The 22,240-nt window shown below is 42.3% G+C and overlaps 1 protein-coding gene across 1 annotated transcript in view; it reads right to left on the bottom strand.

Annotated features, from left to right (window-relative positions):
- Positions 1 to 16,493, bottom strand: part of selenoi (selenoprotein I) — a 66,735-nt gene extending 50,242 nt beyond the window's left edge. The window contains exon 1 of the mRNA XM_059981751.1: positions 16,281 to 16,493. Coding sequence (XP_059837734.1) covers positions 16,281 to 16,478 — 198 coding nt within the window. The 5' untranslated portion in view covers positions 16,479 to 16,493. The remainder of the gene's footprint in view (positions 1 to 16,280) is intronic.
- Positions 16,494 to 22,240: the final 5,747 nt, after the last annotated feature.

Below are 22,240 nucleotides of genomic sequence, written 5' to 3'. Positions count from 1 at the left end.
TTTATTTTAAGAGATTTCTGTTATGCTTTGATATAGGAGCAGAGTTAGGCTATTCCACCCATCAAGTCTGCTCCACAATTCAATCATGGCTGAATTGTTATCCCTCTCAATTCTCCTGTCTTCTCCTTTGACGCCCTGATTAATCAAGAACCTATCAGCCTCTGCTTTAACTATACTCAATAACTTGGCCTACATAGCTGTCAAGAGAGATTCTTCCCTCATCTCTGTTCTAAAGGCACATCTCCCTATTCAGTGCCCTGGTCCTTGGCTCCCCCACTATAGGAAACATCATTTCCACATCCACTCAGTCTGGGCTTTTCAATGTTGTGAACACACACAAAATGCAAGAGTAACTTGCCCTTCGGTCTCAGCCCAAAACATCGAACGCACTCATTTTCCATAGATGCTTCCTGGCCTGTTGAGTTCCTCTGGCATTTTGTGTGTGTTCCCTGGATTTCCAGCATCTGCAGATTTTTTTGTTTGTCTTTCAATGGCGGATAGGTTTCAATGAGATTGCCCCTAATTCTTCTAAAGTTCAGCAAATAAAGGCTCAAAGCCATTAAACACTCCTCATATGTTAACTCTTTCATTCTTGGAATATTTCTCATGATCCTCCTCTGGATCCTCTCCAATGCCAGCACATCTTTTCTTAGATAAGGGGCCCAAATACTCCAAGTAAGCTCTGACCAATGCCTTATATTCTAGTCATCTCAAAATGAATGCTAACACTGCATTTGCCTTCCTTAACATTGATTACACCTACAAGTTAACCTTTAGGGAACCCTGCATGTCCCTTTGCATCTACAAATTTTGAATTTTCTCCCCATCTGGAAAATATTCCACACCTTTATTCCTTCTACCAAAGTTCAAGACCATCCACTTCCCTACACCATACTCCATCTGCCACTTCTTTGCCCATTCTCCCAATCCCCTTAAGTCCTTCTACAGACACCCTGCTAACTCAGCACTACCTAAACCTTCACCCATCTTCGTATCATCTGCAAACTCGGCCAGAAAGCCATCAATTCCATCATCCAAATTATTGACATAAAAAAAAGGAGTGAAATTTGCAATTTTCCAGTCTTCCAGAACCAGTCCAGCTCTAGTGATTCTTAAAATATCAATGCCTCCATAATCACTTCAAGATTGCTTCATGAAGTGTCTTAAAAGATAGAATGTTATCTTGGCCGGAAATAATCTATAGGCAACAGCATCTATGAGAAAACAGGTAATATGTAAAGTGTGTTAGACTTGGGGAAGGTTAAAGATATGGGAAAAAAGGAAAAGGTTTCACAGGATTGTAAGCCAATTGGATTTGAATGCCAGTGTTAAAGTGCAAGGTGAGGGTGGGTGGTAAAGGGGTAAATAAGGGTTCAAGTCAGTCAGGGGAAGCTGTATTACAAGTAGAAGTATTAAACCACAGCAAGGGTTAAATCTGGAATGCACTGCAGATTAAACTGCAGTGCATTGGCTCACTGCACAAGAGGGACAGGCAATTATAACATTCAATAGAGCTGGATAATCTCTCAAAAGAATTTGCAGGGCAAAAGAATGGGACAAGTTAAATTGCTTTTGCAGAGAGCAGCTGCTGGTCCAACTACCAGCAACATCCTTCCATGATGAACACAGGATAATTGAGATAAAAGTGCTGGGATCATTAATTACCTAGGCAATTTGATTTCAGTGTGATAGTCTGAAAAGGTAAAGTGCCTCTATAAAGAGTCATTACGTTTTCATACCCTTTCAACAATTTTAAACTGTTCTACATGAACTTCTACAACTGCTACTCAAAAACAACTACTTGTTTTGCTGAGAATGATCAGAGGTCAGGTGAATCTAGTATTTCAGCACGGTTCAGCTGTTCTGAGCCGAAGTAACAACCTGATACCATTTCTTAACTGTGTGTAATCACATTTAATTATTTAAGGGGATCTGGTAACCAGAGAAGGGTGGAGGAGATGAACCATTTAAGCAATGAAGACTACAAGATAGGGCAAATTATACCTAGACTCCCTTTAATGAGACAACGAAACTGATACCCTGCAAAAGCAAACATCTTATAACCATATAATAATCACAGCACGGAAACAGGCCATCTCAGCCCTCCTAGTCCGTGCCGAACTCTTAATCTCACCTAGTCCCACCTACCCGCACTCAGCCCATAACCCTCCACTCCTTTCCTGTCCATATACCTATCCAATTTTACCTTAAATAACACAACTGAACTGGCCTCTACTACTTCTACAGGAAGCTCATTCCACACAGCTATCACTCTTTGAGTAAAGAAATACCCCCTCGTGTTTCCCTTAAACTTCTGCCCCCTAACTCTCAAATCATGTCCTCTCGTTTGAATCTCCCCTACTCTCAATGGAAACAGCCTATTCACGTCAACTCAATCTATCCCTCTCAAAATTTTAAATACCTCGATCAAATCCCCCCTCAACCTTCTACGCTCCAATGAATAGAGACCTAACTTGTTCAACCTTTCTCTGTAACTTAAATGCTGAAACCCAGGTAACATCCTAGTAAATCGTCTCTGCACTCTCTCTAATTTATTGATATCTTTCCTATAATTCGGTGACCAGAACTGTACACAATATTCCAAATTTGGCCTTACCAATGCCTTGTACAATTTTAACATTACATCCCAACTTCTGTACTCAATGCTCTGATTTATAAAGGCCAGCGTTCCAAAAGCCTTCTTCACCACCCTATCTACATGAGACTCCACCTTCAGGGAACTATGCATTGTTATTCCTAGATCTCTCTGTTCCACTGCATTCCTCAATGCCCTACCATTTACCCTGTATGTTCTATTTGGATTATTCCTGCCAAAATGTAGAACCTCACACTTCTCAGCATTAAACTCCATCTGCCAACGTTCAGCCCATTCTTCTAACTGGCATAAATCTCCCTGCAAGCTTTGAAAACCCACCTCATTATCCACAACACCTCCTACCTTAGTATCATCGGCATACTTACTAATCCAATTTACCACCCCATCATCCAGATCATTTATGTATATTACAAACAACATTGGGCCCAAAACAGATCCCTGAGGCACCCTGCTGGTCACCGGCCTCCATCCAGATAAACCATTATCCACCACTACTCTCTGGCATCTCCCATCTAGCCACTGTTGAATCCATTTTATTACTCCAGCATTAATACCTAACAACTGAACCTTCTTAACTAACCTTCCACGTGGAACTTTGTCAAACTTTGATCTTTGCAACACACAGCTTATATCGCATAGGCCTTCCAGGATTTCGTCCTTTTAAAAAACACACCCACCATAAACAATTTCAATACAAAGACTGAACTATAAATAATGGAGATTCTATTTGATCCTTTTAACATATTTAATTTCTTTCTGAATATATTTAAGTTCATGTAATGTTTTTTCTCCATTACATTCTTGTGGCAAAGAATTTCATACATTCAGCACACTTCAGGTGAAAACGATTTCTTCCAATCCCAGCTCTAGATGTATCTAGAGGCCAAGACCCCTAATTCTGTCTACTCCTGCTGTCGGGAACACCTTCCTTTGTAGTCTGCCTTGTCCTATTACTTAATGGATTTCCACAAGATCGCCTCTCATTCATGAATATGGTGAACATAAAACTAACACATCCAATCTCTCATACACCAGCATTTCTGTTCCAGGAAGCAGCCTTGTAAACCGCTACTCCACTGAATTTCTAGCAAAATCCCTCCCCAGACAGGACCAGATCTGCACCCAAAACTCACCAAGGCCATGTATATTGTTCCTATACAAAAGCAGTCTTTCAATGAAGGTGATATATGATTTGCCTTTTTAAATTGCTTATTGCTTAAACACTTGCTTTGAGTCAATGGTGTACTGTTACCCAGGTCCCACTGCATCTTCCTTTTACCCAAACTATCACGACCCACATAATGTTTTCCTGTCACTGTTTATAATTTGACATGAAACATGAACTTATCTTTCTCTAGCAATCAAATGACCATCAAAATCAGGTTCTGCTAACTTAGTTCCACTTAGCCATTTAGGATGACGAAGTTACCACACAAAATAAGCTTCTGATAAAATTTATAGTGAAAAGACACTATGCTTGAAGTGGAAATGAGCTAGGTAAGCAGGACAGGACCTTGGGAAATAAAACAGAAGAAAACTAAATCTATCAGAAAGACCACAGAAATATTTAAGATATAACAGAAAGTTTAGAGAAAACTTCTAATCCTGTAAGCAAGTTAAATTGTCATACTTGAATACATGCAAATTAGCTGCATGGGTTCTACCTTCTCTAAAGCATTGGACAAGAAGTGATTTTTGACAGTTTAAAAGTAGCTTTAATCATCACCATGAACTAAAAGGATTGTGGTTTAGTGATTGTCACTGGACAACGGGGGCAAAAACATCCCCAATGTCACCCTCACCCTGATGGCCTGCTTCATGTGTGGCTGCATCAGGTTGTGTGTGGATCCCAGGTACGTGGGCACCAAGTACCACTATGTGTCCAGGTTCTACCTGTCACCCTGGCTACGAAGGATGGGTCTAGATGGGTCTGGCCCCTTTACCGCGCAACACCCCTGTCAGCTAGCCGTTGCCACCATATCTGTCCTTTGTAGAGAAGTTCTTTCAGGTCAATGCCTTTGACCACAGGGCCATCAGGCAGTGGTCAGCACGTAAGGTCCTGCAGGCACTGCAGGAGAAAGATGTGATGGACACTGGGGGGTGGTTCCCTGAGCAGATCGTCCAGTTCATCTGGCAAAATGCCTCATCGCCAGACCTCACCAACAGACACCAAGACCTCGCCTGGCTGGCGGTGAGAGGGGCACTCCCAGTCCGATCCCTCCTGTACGCCCAGAACGTTGTCTCCACAGCCCTCTGCCCACAGGAGGACTGCAGTGAAGAGAAGGCGGTGACCCACCTCTTTGCACGCTGTGGGTTCGCCCCGAAGGTGTGGAGGAGGCCGAGGTTCATCCCCAGCAGCTGCATAACAGAGGACTCTCTGATCTACGGGCTGTTCCCGGGGGCGCACACAGAGACCAACATCCGGTGATGCTGGCAGATCATCAACTCGGTGAAAGAAGTTCTTTGGTCAGCCCAAAACTTGATGGTCTACCAGCACATGGGGATGTCCGTGGGGGAATGCTGCCGACTGGCACATTCTTGGCTGCAGGTGTATGTACTGAGGGACACACTCAAACTTGGTGCAGCCACCACAAGGGCCCAATGGGGAAGGACCACAGTCTAGGGTGTATACCCCTAAACAAGTGTATGTAAATATGGAATAACAGAGTGCCACGTGGGTGGCAAAAGTGTGGGAATGTAAAGACTGTAATGGAAACATCTGTAAAGGACCAAGAGACATTGAATGGTTTATTGTACATTATTCAAAAATAAAATTAAGTATATTTTGTTTAATAAAAAAAATGAGCAACTGCTACTCAAGGAACCCCATTATAATGGGATTCCTTGAATGCCTGAGTTGTATTCTTCATCAAAAAAGACATTTGCATTTTTGCACCTAATATTAAAAAGGTAAAAATATTGTATGACCTATAATTTGATTTAATGGCAGCCATCTGAAAAGTATGTGGATTTAATATGACAATACTAGAAGTCAAAAATTTTCGGGAGGGTTTCAGCGCATCAAGTAACATCTGAGAGATAAAAGGAATTGTCATCAGGTCTGCTGGGAACTTTTTGGCAGCTTCACAGTTTAACGTTTACTGGATAGAGTACTTCGGCTGATACCGAAGCTGCCGAAAAGTTCCCAGCAGAAATGAAGAAAATAATTACAGAAGGTGGTTATTCATATAAGCAAGTGTTCAACTGTGACAAAACTGCAATTTATTGGAAAAAGTTGCCAAGCACCCCAACCTTCAACAACTCAGCCTAATACACCATCATCAGTGTGCTCGCTGTCTTCCCAATTCCGGTAAGTGAAACTACACTGTACATACATTATTTCTACTTTATATATATAGGCTGTGTATTTTTATGTTATTTGGTATGATCTGGGAGCTTCATAACAAAGGTTACTGGAGAGTGCTTCCGGTACGCTAGTAGTGCTATGTAGTGAGATTATACGCTACAGTGAGATTTTCACTGCGCTAGACAGTGCTGCGATGATTGCAGAACAGTATTTCTACTTTATATAGATTTATCATATCATTCCTGCTTTTACTATATGTTACTGTTATTTTAGGTTATGTGTGTTATTTGGCATGATTTTATAGGTTATTTTTTTGGGTCTGGAAACACTCTCAAATTTTTCCCATATTAATAAATGGTAATTGCCTATTCACTTTACAACATTCCGGCTTATGAACCGTTTCAGAGGAACACTCTACCTTCAGATAGCAGGGGAAACCTGTACCACAATGCATGTCACTAATTTACGTCATCTCACCTTTCCTGTTCTGGTTTGTACAGCTGCATCATGGCGGCAGCCATCTTTGGCGGACAGTATTCATATCGCAAAGTTTACAAAGATCTGTTTCAAATCCTGTAGATAGCTTACTAAGTTTTTATTGAAAAAATATTGACTCAGTGTTGAATTCAAAAGAAGTGAAGGGCGTGAAGTGCAAAAGAACTGGAAATTTGTTTAAAGTTGAATGGCTTAACAAAATAGTAGAAACTGCTACACCGAAAACGTCACAGTAGATACAAGTTCGCTATTGAATTTTATAAATAGTCTTTGTGTTCATTTAGAAGAAAGGTTTCTTGAAAATGAGGTATAAGAATGGTCAGCTTTTGATTTCTCTGCAATTGCAGATTGTGACTTCATATTTGGCGATGAACAATGGCCTTATGTCTACGAGCAATGGCGATGAGCAATGGCCTTGCTCTTCCGAGCAAGAAAAAATTAAATCCAAACTGATTTCAAACTTTGCTCAAATGGTGGCATTTGTACTTCAAAACAAACAGTTCTGCAACCTTGCACAGTTGATGGACATCGGGGGAACCTTTCTTGTGTCTAGTGTGGACTGTGAGCGAGGTTTTAGCTAAATGAATTAACTCAAAAACAAGTTAAGAAACCATTTAGGTGAATGTCATTTGGATATGTTAATAAGAATCAAAAGCAATCAATTGGATGGAAGTTCTATTCGTCTAGATAGAGTTTACAAAGAATGGGTAAATGCCAAAGACAGGAGAGAGAAAAAAATAACTAAGTGACTTAAATATGTATGTTATTTTGTTGTTATTCTGTGCAGTTTTATGTCACACCTTTTGTAAACCTACATAAACTGTGCCAATTTGCACAACATAAGATTTTTGCACACACTGACTACTAAAAATTAGCAGGAACACTGGGTACAAGGAAGGAAGGAAGGAAGGAAACAGGAAGGGGATGGGGAAGGTACAAGATAAAAAGGGACAAAAATGGGAAGACCAAAAGACAATCCTGAGGGGGGGTAGCGGGGGGGGGGGGGTGCTGGTGGAACAGGTAACTGGAAGTAAAACACTGTCATTAGCCTAAAACTAGACAACTCAATATTCATGCCATTGGCCAGTAGACCACCAAGGTGGAATTTGAGGTGGTGGTGTTCCTGCCGTTTGTGTCGGGCTTCATCCTGGCAGTAGAGAAAAACAAAGAATAGACAGGCCATATGGAAATGGGAAGTAAAATTAAAATGGCACGCAATCTGAAACTCTCGATGGCCATGCAGCCCAAATGTAGGCCTCTGCAAGATAGTTGCGCAGTCTGTTCTTGGTCTTACCACTGTAGAGGAGGCCACATTGAACGCAGTCGATGTGGTTGGAGGAGGTGCTTCCAACTTCCATCCTGCCCTCAATTTTACATGTTCCATCTTTAACACCTTTCTCAATCTCCATCTCAGAATACAGACTACATCTGACATCTTTTACAAACCTACTACATTTCAGAGACATCCTAACTATAGCTGTCACTTGTCAAAATACTACTTCCTTCTCTCAGTTCCTGTCTCCGCTTCTTCTGTTCTCAGAATGAGGCTTTCCATTCAAGAACATCTGATAGGTTCTTTTTTTTCTCTGGTTTCCTTCCATCACCAGCAACACAGCCCTCACTCGCATCTCCTCCATTTCTCAAACATTTGCCCTTACCCATCCTCCCACTGTCATAACAAGGGTTTCCCTTGTGCTCATCTACCACCATATGTGCCTCCACATCCACCATATCATTCTCCATAACTATAAACATAAGATAAAGGAATAGAGCAGAAGGAATCTGACATGAGGAGAGTGAACCATAGGAGGAAGGGAAGGTGGTAACCCAGGAGGATGTGGCAGGCAGGTGAGAAGAGGCAAGAGGCCAGAACAGGGAACAGAAAGTGGGGGTGGGGGGAAAGAAACAGAATTTTTTTTTAAACCGGAAGAAATAGACATTCATACCATCAGATTGGAGGCTACTCAGACAGAATACAAGGTGTTGCTTCTCCACCCTGAAGGTGTCCTCATCTCGGCACAAAAGGAGGCCATTGAGCAACATGTCAGAAAGGGAATGGGAATCAGAATTAAAATGTTTGGCTACCAGGAAGTTCTGCTTTTGGTGAATGGAGCAGAGGTGGTCAACAAAGCTGTCCCCCAATTTACGACGGGTCACACCAATGTAAAGGACGCCGCATCAAGAGCGCCACACAAAATAGACAAGCCCAGCAGTCACAGGTGAAGTTGCCCCGCCTGGAAGGACTGTTTAAGGACCCTGAATTGAGGTGAAGGAGGAGGTGAATGGGCAGGTGTGTCACTTAAGATGCTTGCTGGGATAAGTGCTGGGAGGTACAAATCATGGAGGGAGAAACCCTTGCAGAAAGCAGAGAGTGGGGTGAGGGGAGGTAAAAATATGTTTGGTGGTAGGATCCCTTTGGAGCTGGACCATGAGTTGGATGTGGAAGCTCATGAGGATAAGGACACAACTTCCACTTCTCCAACAATATCCTACTAGTAGGTACATCTTTCTCCTTCCCCTCTATGTAGGGATTATTTTCTACACAACTCCCTTGTCGACTCTTCTCCCCACTGCTCTCCCTCCTGGCACTTGTCACACCTGAAAGGGTAAGTGCTACAGCTGTCCCTCCACCTCCTCCCTCACCACTGTTCAGAGCCTCAAATAATCCTTCCAGGTGAGGCAACACTTCATCTGCAAGTCTGTCACAGGCATGGTGCAGCCTCAGGAGACCTGACAGACTGGGGCACAACCTTGATGAGCACAACGCACAAGGCAAGATCTTATAGTGGCCATCTATTTCAATTCGACTTCCCATTTCCATTCTGATGTGTCTGTCCATGGCCACCTCTACTGCCACGGTGAGGCCAAACTGATATCGGATGATCAACACCTCATATTCTGTCTGGGTAACTTCCAACCTGATCCCATGAACATTGATTTCTCTAACTTTTGGTAATCACACCCCAACTTCTGCTCCTCTGCTCTCTTTTGTTATTCCTCATCCTGATTATTCTCTCTTACGTTCTCCTATCTTCACTTACCCATTATCTCCCTCTGGTTTCCATCTTCCTTCCCTTTCTTCCATGATCCACCGTCCCACCCTATTAGATACCTTCTTCAGACCTTCACCTCTTGCACCTATCCCCTTCCAGCTTCTTAATTTGCCCCACACATCCACCTTCCCCCTCACCTGGTCTCATCTATCACCTGCCAGCTATTACTCAGAGATACAGTGCAGAACAGTCCAATGCAGCCCAATGAGCCACACCTCCAAGCAACCCACCTATTTAACCACAGTCCAATCACAGGACCTTGGGACTGTGGTTGGAAACTGGAACACCCAGAGGAAACCCATACAGACACAGGAAGAGCATACAAACTCCTTACAAACAGTGCCCGAATTGAGCTCTGACAGCCCTAGCTGTAATAGTGTCAGACTAACCCACTACACTTACCACCACTACCCTACCCTTCCTATTCTGGCTTCTAATAGAAAAACAGAAAACCTACAGCACAATGCAGGCCTTTCGGCCCACAATTCTGTGCCGAACATGTACTTACTTCAGAAATTACCTAGGGTTACCCATAGCCTTCTATTTTTCTAAGCTCCATATACCTATCCAAGAGTCTCTTAAAAGACCCTATTGTATCTGCCTCCACCACCATCACTGGCAGCCGATTCCATGCACTCACCACTCTCTGCGTTTAAAAAAAAACTTACCCCGACATCTCCTCAGTACCTACTTCCAAGTACCTAAGAATTGTGCCCTCTTGTGATAGCCATTTCAGCCCTGGGAAAAAGTCTCTGACTATCCACATGATCAATACCTCTCATCATTTTATACACCTCTATCAGGTCACCTCTCATCCTCCTTTGCTCCAAGGAAAGAAGGCCGGGTTCTCAACCTATTCTCATAAGGCATGCTCCCCAATCCAGGCAACATGGTTTTCTCTTTGTGGAGGACCCAGTAGTGAGTCAAAAATTTAACACTTCCCTCGCAAATAACAATGACTAATATTGAACAAAACTGCTAAAAAACTTGAACTTCACCACCCAATACCCATTTTCCACTCAAAGCTTTGTTGTTCAATCTCTTCTGTTGGCTGTCACAGAAATTCAAGGCATAAGAGTTTTGCTGCAATTACTGTTGTGAATAGTAACAAGGACTGAAGCAGCCACCAACTTATATTACAGCTCCGGGGTATTAGACATGGAAATAATTAATTACAAGCTCATCAATTCTCACTTCATTGTCCAGAGTCCTCAGGATCAAAGGTGACTTACATCCACACTGGTTCTGCGGCAAGTTTTGTCCACCTGGACAAGCCGGCGAGCACTGTGAGGGTCATGTTTTTTGACTTCTCCAGTGCGTTCAACACCATCCGCCCTGCTCTGCTGGGTGAGAAGCTGACAGAGATGCAGGTGGAAGCTTCCCTGGTGTCATAGATTATTGATTACCTGACTGGCAGACCACAGTACGTGCGCTTGCAACACTGTGTGTCAGACAGAGTAGTCAGCAGCACTGGGGCTCCACAGGGGACTTTACTGTCTCCCTTTCTCTTCCTGATGAAGGGTATTGGCCCGAAAAATTGGCTACTCTTTTCTCACGTATGCTGCTTGACTTGCTGAGTTCTTCCAGTGTGTATACGTATCCCTTTCTCTTAGCCATCTACACCTCGGACTTCAACTACTGCACAGAGTCTTGCCAACTTCAGAAGTTTTCTGATGACTCGGCCATAGTTGGATGCATCAGCAAGGGAGATGAGGCAGAGTACAGGACTACAGTGGGAAACTTTGTCACATGCTGTGAGCAGAATCATCTGCAGCTTAATATGAAAAAGACTAAGGAGCTGGTGGTGGACCTGAGGAGGGCTAAGGTACCGGTGACCCGTTTCCATCCAAGGGGTCCATGTGGACATGGTGGAGGATTACAAATACCTGGGGATACAAACTGACAATAAACTGGACTGGTCAAAGAACACTGAGGCTGTCTACAAGAAGGGTCAGAGCCGTCTCTACTTCCTGAGGAGACTGAGGTCCTTTAATATCTGCCGGACGATGCTGAGGATGTTCTACGAGTCTGTGGTGGCCAGTGCTATCATGTTTGCTGTTGTGTGCTGGGGCAGCAGGCTGAGGGTAGCAGACACCAACAGAATCAACAAACTCATTCGTAAGGCCAGTGATGTTGTGGGGGTGGAACTGGACTCTCTGACGGTGGTGTCTGAAAAGAGGATGCTTTTCTTGGACAATGCCATCTTGGACAATGTCTCCCATCCACTCCATAATGTACTGGTTAGGCACATTACATTCAGAGTAGAGTACGTTCAGCCAGAGACTCATTCCACCAAGATGCAACACAGCGTCATAGGAAGTCATTCCTGCCTGTGGCAATCAAACTTTACAACTCCTCCCTCGGAGTGTCAGACACCCTGACTTATCCTGGACTTATTTCCACTTGGCATAATTTACATATTATTATTTAATTATGTATGGTTTTATATTGCTATATTTCTACACTATTCTTGGTTGGTGCGACTGTAACGAAACCCAATTTCCCTCGGGATCAATAAAGTATGTCTGTCTGTCAGGCAATGAAATACAATGTAAATGGCAGTAAATGAGCACATGCCAATGAGTTGAAAGAGAGAAAGCTAGATTAGACAAGACAGTATTCAGAGATCAGAAGATCTACATTAGCACCATGGTAGAGGCCAAAACTTACTTCATGCGATTCAGAGTCAAGACTATGTGGACATGAACTACAGGACTGGGTATCATACATACAGCACTATTCCTGTGCTGTTCCAACGTCAACTAGAAATATGTAAATACGGACAGGTTGGTTGGGTATGAGCAAAAGAGGCATTTTTAAAAACAGTAAGGCCAACAGCTACGAGAAAAACTTAGCTACAGAAAATAGTGGCAGGAGATGACAATAAAAATATATAAATAAGTTATTTATTATGTTATGAGCAATGAACAGACCTGATGGAAATGGGGTGCAGAGTTAACCATTCCCCCCCCCCACAAGAACTATGAACTATTGCTGTTGCTATGCTGCTAATGAGAGAGAGAGAGAGAGATGATGCTCAGGCAAGAACATCTGCTACAGATAAGAGGGAGAGAGAGAGAGAGAGAGACTGTTGATTTATTATACTTTGACTCTTCCTGGATTATTTACCTTTCACTACAAGGACTTTACTTTGCTCGTTAACATTCCTCAGGAGACAGCAGGAGTGGCCTGATTTGATGGACACAGTTATTCAGAGTTGATGGATAGCTGAGACCCCGTTAGTAGGGATAAAAGACAGGTCTGGAGAGACACCCTTCAGACACACCAGTGGACACCGACCAAGTGTTGTGAACCCAGAGAAAGGTGGGGGCTTCGGAGACCAAATTAGGAGATCGGTCAATAAAGCTCACAGTGGGACAGCAAGGCCGGTGGGAACTTGTGTTTGTGTCCACTCATGCCAGTGACGAGTCCACCACAGAAGAACGGTCCAGCTGAAGGACAGAGGGGTCATAACTGAATGGCCACAACGACACGACGGGTTAAGAAAGCCACAGAAGGTTTGAATGCTGCAGCTGCCTAATCTCTCGCTCTCTCTCTCTCCCTCCCCAACGATTACAACACAACAACCATAACTACCTCAGCATGCATGAACTGAACTTTATACTTTTCTATGACAATTCATTTACCCCTAGACATAGATAGAGCTTGTTTATTATTGCTTATTATTGTTGACACATAGGTTTATTATTGCTAACTTGTTTTACATGTATATTTGCATTTTTGATACTGTATTGTGTAGTTTACTAATAAACACCTTTAGTTTTGGTACTACCAGACTCCAATGGATACTTCAATCTTTGCTGACACACAGTTACGGGGTACTTAACAATTACAATAAGTTTTAAGGCATGTCACACCCTGACCAACACACCACAGCAAATTCCTAATACATGCAGATGTATACGGCGAATAAAGTTGATCATTGATCCCTTTTAATACGATAATCACCAAGCAGGTTTCCTTCTTTCAACTTATGAAATTTCAAGAATGGAATACAACTCAACAACCCTATGCATGTAATCAGCAATGGAGAGAGCAAATTCAGTCAACTAGTAACTCAGCAGATCCTACTGCAGATTTCAGCACCAAGTGCTTGAGGAGCCATCTATATATTCAGCAGCTGAAACAAAAGTTCACTCAAGAGTATTTGTCAATGCTTATCTTAAAGACAAAATAAAAATTCAGCGAATTCAAAACAGAATTTCAATTTCTTTTTGGAAACAGAAGAGACTGCAGATGCTGGAAACTAGCACAATTAAACAACTGGAAAAGCCAGGTCCTAGCTAGTCTTTACCCAAAACATCAACCATCTCCTCCACAGATGCTATATAATCTGAGTTCTTACAGCAGTTTAATTTTTCCTGCAATTATTTTTCTTTAGAAAGATTTTACAAACACATTTCAAGACACTCAACTACACTTGGTCTGCTAGTTAGGGCCACTGTAGAACTAATACTGAAGTCTTATTCAGTTTTGATTGGAGGTGCAAATCATGCAGTCCAATGTTTTATTACCCAAAACTCAACCAATTTTTAAACTTTTTTTTTGCCAGTTTTACACACACACACACACACACAGAGTCTTCAATTTAAAACTCACATTAACTATTAAGGAACATATTAAAAATACAGTTATGCCAACTGGTGCGATATTTTATAATAACTAGATGTAATTATTTACAATTACACCTTTGAATTCTTCAAAATATACTGTATGAACCTTTAACAAAAGCGCCCATGTGAGACAACTGATTTTTGCTGGGAGATGAGAGGTTTTGTTTAAATTTATTCACAAGAAATGAACTTCACAGATAAGACCACACAATTTATTGCACAATGTCTGATTGATCCCTTTGCCCAATGCAGAAAATAGTAAAATGTCAAGAGTCCAGAATCTCACATTGGCCTAAACACATTTCCTTCCCAAACAAACAAACTAGTGACCCTTTACAGCAACCACATTTTAATAACACAAGATCTTTGCAGCACTACTGTTGGGAGTAGAAAAGGATTACCAACACTACCTAGTAATAATAATTCACATATACATTGCAAAATTAGGTTTGAATACACTCATTTGACGTAAAAATCATTATGGTCTTTTAAAAGTTCTGATTAATTCTGAAATTAGTACAAATTAGCCTGCTACACAAAATGGTTCCAGGGACAAGTAAACATTTTAAATCCATGAACAATGGAAAGGGCTGCCTGCTATTATTAATCCACGTTGGCATTGTTATGGAAATATAACAACCTACACAAGCAGTTCCAATTCCGTAATAAGATTGCTTGATTTGTCTTGAACTGTCACAGAACAAGAATACCAGTTTAAATAAAAATCACCTCTTCATGCTGCATTATATTTCCAAGTTAAAATGCTAAAATTAATAAAATGAAGACAAGAAACCAAAAAAAATCAGCATGTATTTCTGTGAACACCAAGATCTCACAGCAAACTTTCAAATATAAATTGTGTCAATGAATAGAGGTGGAAAATGGTAAACAGGTGTAGGCTGCATCTGTGACAAAATTAGTTGGAAATTCACTTCAGGGTCAAATAGAAAATTGACTCTATGATCAGTCATATATAGACTATGCCTGTGACCAAATAAAAAGATGGACTTATTGAGACTGGAGTAGAGTACAATTGAGTGGGAGGATGCAATAACGTGGCTTGGGAGTGGTTAAAGACAACCCTTCACTTCCCCGTGTTGCTGAAAACTGCTGAGTTTTACGATTTATACTTTGTGTCATTAATTAATCTCATGTCGTAATCCACAAGACAATATGCAGGAAAAGTAGTTGTAAGGTAAAGAGCAGGTAAAGCAAAAAAAAAATCAAGGAACAATGCAGGCTAGAAAATTGTTTTCGATAGACCATTAAGGGTTCAGATATCTTGGTCTCATTGTTTTCAGAGTGAAGACAGTCAGGAACTAATCTTACAGAAAATTCATTCGAGTAACCTTCTAGAGAAGAAAGACCAGGGACCTAATTTGCATAAAACCTAGCGGCAAAGACGGCTATCTTCTACTTTCAAGGAAGAGTGGATAAAGACGCAAGGAGGAGGAGGAAACGTTAGACGAATATGGGATGCACACCCACAAGAAATTAAGAAACAAACTGCTGGAGAAACGCAGCGGGTCAGGTGTTATCCGTATATGGAAACAGACGACGTTTCGGGTCGAGATCCTTCAGCTGCACTGCAAATCTAGAGCCTGTTCGGACTAGTTTCTGTCGTAGATGCTGCCTAACCTGCTTAATGCCCGTGGGTTTGTTTTTACAGGACCTTCAGCTAAAGTTTTGGGCCAAACACCCTCAACAAGACGGAAAAGGGTAGGGCAATGGGAGTGCGGACATGATGAGGCGGAGGAGGGTGTGTGTGAAGGAGGGAGGTGATTGGGAAAACGTGCCAGGTGGATGCGGTCAGTGATGATGTGGTCAGGAATGTTATGGGACAGGGAAGGGAGAAGGGGGAGATGTGAGGTGCGGAAGTGGGAAGGAAGAAAGAGAGTGGCAGCGGGTGTGATCGGGAATGATGTGGGGGAGTTGTGGATAAGGGTGGAGGAAGGAGGCGATTAGGATGGGGAGGTGCTGGTGGAAGGGGGTTGTGCGTTGTGTTGGAGGCGGGGGATGGGGATGTAGAAGGGGAGAATGGGGAGGCGTTGTGTGGGGTGACACTGAGGAGGGAGGCCCCTCTCCGGTAGACACCGATCCCTACCGCCGGTGAGCAGCATTCTACCGGCTACTAATGTGAAGTGAGCTGGCGAGGTCCCGGCAGCAGTCTTTACCTTGTATTTGTCGAAGCCGGCCAGCTGCTCCTCCGTGACATACTCGTAGGAAAACATGACCGGCAGCGAGTACAGCTTCAGAAGGCCCCACACTCGAGCAGTTGGCGTGCCCGCATTGATATCCGAGGCAACAAAGAGCGGAGCAGCGGTCAGGAGTGGCGCCAACCTCAAATCCGGGCCATCCACACACAGCGCCATCTACAGGGCACGGCGCCTCTCCTAGGGACTCTCAGCAAACTTACGCATACACCTCACTTTCAACTTTAACACCTTTCTGCAGGAATGCAGATTTAATTTCTAAATTATAATCAATCAACCATGACCTTAGCAAACCGATTTTCTAGTAGTATATTTATTTTAAATCAATCATTTTCTGTAAAAAGAGGACATGATTACAAGTTCAAGGTAAATTTATTATCAAAGTACATGCATATCACCATATACAACTCCGGGCATATACAGTAAATCTAAGAAACACAATAGATCAATAAAAGACTGTACCCAACAGGACACACAACCAATCTGCAAGAGACAACACAATGCAAATACAAATCGGAAAAAATAATATATGTTATTAATATTGAGACCATGACATGAAGAGTGAGTTCATAGGTTGTAGAAACAGATAAGGGACGAGTGAAGTTATCCCTTCTGGTTTAAGAGGCTCTAAGTTAAGGCTCCTGTACCTTCTTCCTGATGGCAGCAACAAGAGAACATGACCTGGGTGATGGGATTCTTGAATGATGTATGCTGTTTTCCTGCGACAGCACTCCATGTAGAGGTGCTCAATGGTGGGGAGGGCTTTACCCATGATAGACTGGGCCTTATTCACTATTTTTTTGTAGGATTTTCTGTTCAAGGGCATTGGTGTTTCTATACCAGGCCATGATGCAGGCAGTCCATATACTGTCCTCCACACAGTAATAGAGATTTGTCAAAGTTTTGGATGTCATGCCAAATCTTCACAAACATCTGAGGAAATAGAGGCAGTGCTGTGCTTTCTTCATAATTGCATTTTCATGCTTGGCCCAGGACAGATCCTGCAAAATGGTAACACCAAGGAATTTAAAGTTGCTGATCCTCTCCACCTCCGATTGTTGATGAGGTCTGGCTAATGGACCTCCACTTTCCTCCTCCTGGAGACTCTTATCCTTGGTCTTGCTGGCATTTAGTGAGAGGTTGTTGTTGCAGCACAACTCAGCCAGATTTTTAATTTCCCTCCTAAATAGTGATTTGTCACATCCTTTGACTCAACCTATGACAGCGGTGTCATCAGCAAACTTGAATATGGCATTGGAGCTGTGCTTAGCCTCACAGTAATAGGTATAAAGTGAATAGAACAGGGGGCTAAGCACACAGTTTTGTGGTGCTCCACAGCCTAATGGATATAGTGGAGGGGATGTTGCCAATCCGTACTGACTGGAGCCTGCAAGTGAGGAAATTGAGGATCCAATTGCACAAGGAAGTATTGAGGTATGGTCTTGGAAGTTTATTGATTCAACAAGGGCATGCTCTGTTACACAAATTTTACAATGTAAGGAGATCCTCAAAACTTTTTAGCCAACAAAAGTTTCAATGAATGGGTGCTGTTGCAATATGGTAAATAAGCAACTAAGTATGAAATTTATTTATTGTGTTAATAGACCTTGAATTTCATCAGAGAACTATTCTTGTAGTGAAATACCAGTATTATGTATATTTTACCAGTTATATTAAAAATGGTGGTTATATATTGTCCTTGGCCTGTTCCAAATCTGTTTAAGAGGGCTCAAGAAAGTACTTTTTCCAGCTCCTTGGCAGTAATTCCCATTTCTTCTTCCAAACACTATCTTACTGAGGTACATTGTTCCATTAAATTTTGTCATGGGAAGTCTGGTATAACATGGATGATCTCAACCAACTTGGTGCTCACCAACTGCTCAGTGATGTGTGGAGAAGTAATAAGTTCATAGGTTCAGCGTCCATTTAGAAATCTAATGGCAGACAGGAAAAGCTGTTCCTGAATCACTGAGTGTGTGCCTGCAAGCTTCTGTGACCTTTTCCTGATGGTAACACTGTAAAGAGTGCATGCCCTGGGTAGTGGGGGTCCTTAATGATGGATGCTGCCTTCCTAGGGCACTGGTCCTTGAAGATGACTTAGAAACTACAGAGGCTGGTACCCATGACAAAACTGACTAGTTTCTGCAACTTCTGCCACCCTCCCCCGCCCATACCAGATGGTGATGCAGCCAGTCAGAATACTCTCCATGGTATATTTGCAAAAGTTTGTGTTTCAGTTGCCAAACCAAATCTTCTCACACTACTAATGAAATATAGCATCTGTCTTGCCTTCTTTATAGCTCTATCAATACATTATGTACAGGTTAGGTCCTCAGAGATGTTGACACCCAGGAACTCAAACTGCTCTATCTTTCCACTTCTGATCCCAAGTTTTATATGAAAATCAGCTGGTAGGTTATTCCACGCATCTTGAAGAACTTACTTCAGTTCTTTTGCAGATATTGGCTGTCTTGCCTGCTTCTGTCTCAATAGACAATAGGTGCAGAAGTAGACCATTCGGCCCCTCGAGTCTGCACCGCCATTCTGAGATCATGGGTGATCATTCACTATCAATACCCAGTCCCTGCCTTGTCCCCATATCCCTTGATTCACCTATCCATCAGATATCTATCCAGCTCCTTCTTGAAAGCATCCAGAGAATTGGCCTCCACCGTCTTCCGAGGCAGTGCATTCCACACCTCCACAACTCTCTGGGAGAAGAAGCTCTTCCTCAACTCTGTTTTAAATAACTGACCTCTTATTCTCAATCCATGCCCTCTGGTACTGGACTCTCCCAACATCTGGAATATATTTCTTGCCTCAATCCTATCAAATCCCTTAATTATCTTAAACGTTTCAATCAGATCCCCTCTCAATCTCCTCAATTCCAGCGTGTACAAGCCCAATCTCTCCAATCTCTCTGCGTAAGACAGCCCTGCCATCCCAGGAATCAACCTAGTGAATCTACGCTGCACTTCCTCAATTGCCAGAATGTCCTTCCTTAAACCTGGAGACCAAAACTGTACACAATATTCCAGGTGTGGTCTCACCAGGGCCCTGTACAAATGCAAAAGAACATCCTTGCTCTTGTATTCAATTCCCCTTGTAACAAAGGCCAACATTCCATTTGCCCTCTTCACTGCCTGTTGCACTTGCTCATTCACCTTCATTGACTGGTGAACTAGGACTCCTAGGTCTCTTTGCATTTCTCCCTTACCTAACTCGACACCGTTCAGACAATACTCTGCCCTCTTGTTCCAGCTTCCAAAGTGGATAACTTCACATTTATTCACATTGAATGACATCTGCCAAGTATCTGCCCACTCACTCAGCCTATCCAAGTCTCCCTGTATTCTCCTAACGTCCTCTTCGCATGTCACACTGCCACCCAGTTTAGTATCGTCAGCAAACTTGCTGATATAGTTTTCAATGCCCTCATCTAAATCATTGACATAAATCGTAAAGAGCTGTGGTCCCAATACAGAGCCCTGTGGTACCCCACTAGTCACCTCCAGCCAGTCCGAGCAACACCCATTCACTGCTACCCTTTGCTTTCTATCTGCCAACCAGTTTTCTATCCATGTTGAAACCCTGCCCCCAATGCCATGAGCTCTGATTTTACTCACCAATCTCCTATGTGGCACCTTATCGAATGCCTTCTGAAAATCTAGGTACACAACATCTACTGGCTTACCCTCGTCTAACATCCTTGTTACACCCTCAAAAAACTCCAACAGATTAGTCAAGCTTCGTGTCCATGATGTCCATGATTCGTGTGTGTTGTTCATATTCCTGTCAGAAAACTTTTGGAAGTGGCGATTTTTTGCCTAGAAAGGAGTTGCACTGATGAGCTAGTTCTATTCTTAGTTCTAATCCTTCTTCTACTGGACATGGACTTCCAGTGCATTTTCACTGGTTGGGCTGAAAGTCAATAAATAAGATTCAGTTGGCTTCTCTGATACAAGTATCAAAGTGAAACATAAACAAATTACCCACTTTCATCCAGCTTAGTCTACTATACCATTATAAACAGTTTACCACCATCATTAAGTAAACAAAATACTCATGCCTACCTTAGCTATCAATTGTGATCATTTGTAATAAAAGTTATTTTGTTAAAATAAAGCAAACAGATGGCATTCATTGTTCTGAATGCAAGAATTCTTCAATATCATTTATATTCTTGTAAGTAACACTATTTTTTGATAACCTAAATTATTTCAGCATTTTGAAGACCAAAAGAATGTATACACATTCTCTACAAGAAGGGTCAGAGCTGTCTCTACTTCCTGAGGAGACTGAGGTCCTTTAACATCTGCCGGACGATGCTGAGGATGTTCTACAAGTCTGTGGTGGCCACTGCTATCATGTTTGCTGTTGTGTGCTGGGGCAGCAGGCTGAGGGTAGCAGACACCAACAGAATCAACAAACTCATTTGTAAGGCCAGTGATGTTGTGGGGATGGAACTGGACTCTCTGATGGTGGTGTCTGAAAAGAGGATGCTTTTCTTGGACAATGCCATCTTGGACAATGTCTCCCATCCACTCCATAATGTACTGGTTAGGCACATTACATTCAGAGTAGAGTACGTTCAGCCAGAGACTCATTCCACCAAGATGCAACACAGCGTCATAGGAAGTCATTCCTGCCTGTGGCAATCAAACTTAACAACTCCTCCCTCGGAGTGTCAGACACCCTGAGCCAACAGTCAGGTCTTGGACTTATTTCCACTTGGAATAGTTTACCTATTATTATTTATGGTTTTATATTGCTATATTTCTACACTATTCTTGGTTGGTGTGACTGTAACAAAACCCAATTTCCCTCAGGATCAATAAAGTATGTCTTTCTGTCTGTCATAAGTAATCACTAAGTGGAATGGTTAAAAATTTAATTTGAAATTGCTATTACTATCTTAGTAATTCAGTAAGCTTATTTTTTGTTGTTTTATTACAAAGTAGCTGGTTGTGGACTACAGGAGGAATGGAGACAGGCTAACCCCTATTGACATCAGTGGATCTGGAGCTGAGAGGGTGAACAGCTTTAAGTTCCTCAACATACACATCAGCAAGGAGCTCACGTTGTCTGCACACACCAGCTGTGTGGTGAAAAAAGCACAACAGCACCTCTTTTACGTCAGGCGGTTGAAGTAGTTTGGTATGGGTCCCCAAATCCTAAGAACTTTCTACACAGGCATAATTGAGAGCATCCTGACTGGCTGCATCACTACCTGGTTTGGGAACTATACTTCCCTCAATCACAGGACTCTGCAAAGAGTGGTACAGACAGCTCAGTGCATCTGTAGATGTGAACTTCCCACTGTTCAGGAAAATACAAAAACAGGTGTGTAAAAAAGGCCCAAAGGGTCATGGGGGACCCGAGTCACCCCAACCACAAACCGTTCCAGCTGCTACCACCAGGGAAACAGTACTGCAGCATAAAAGCCAGAACCAACAGGCTCTGGAACATCCACCAGTCATCAGACTGATTAATTCATGCTGATACAATTGTATTTCTATGTTATATTGACTGTCCTGTTGTACATACTATTTAATACAAATTACTATAAATTGTATATTTGGATGGAGACATAACTTTAAGTTTTTACTCCTTGTGTATATGAAGGATGTAAGTAATAAAGTCAATTCAATTCAACCAGTTTAACATCACAGAAAATTCCAAATCAGATAGGATATGAACTTTCCCAGTTGCAGTCATTTTTTTAAGAGCTCTGCAGAAAGAAACAGTGTCAACCCTGGCCAAGCTAAGCACCACACAAATACATTCTGCTCTTGTTGTTTCAGTCAATGACTTGCAGAGGTACACACTTGTTATGAACCCCGTAACTGGGTCATTTACCAGCAAAGATAGAGAGGTCTGTTGAAGTCTGATGGTACTATTTTTAACAGTATTTATTAGTA

The sequence above is a fragment of the Hypanus sabinus genome, chromosome 10, assembly GCF_030144855.1.
Source record: "Hypanus sabinus isolate sHypSab1 chromosome 10, sHypSab1.hap1, whole genome shotgun sequence".
Lineage (NCBI taxonomy): Eukaryota > Metazoa > Chordata > Chondrichthyes > Myliobatiformes > Dasyatidae > Hypanus > Hypanus sabinus.
This window is presented reverse-complemented; position numbering and strand designations above follow the sequence as displayed.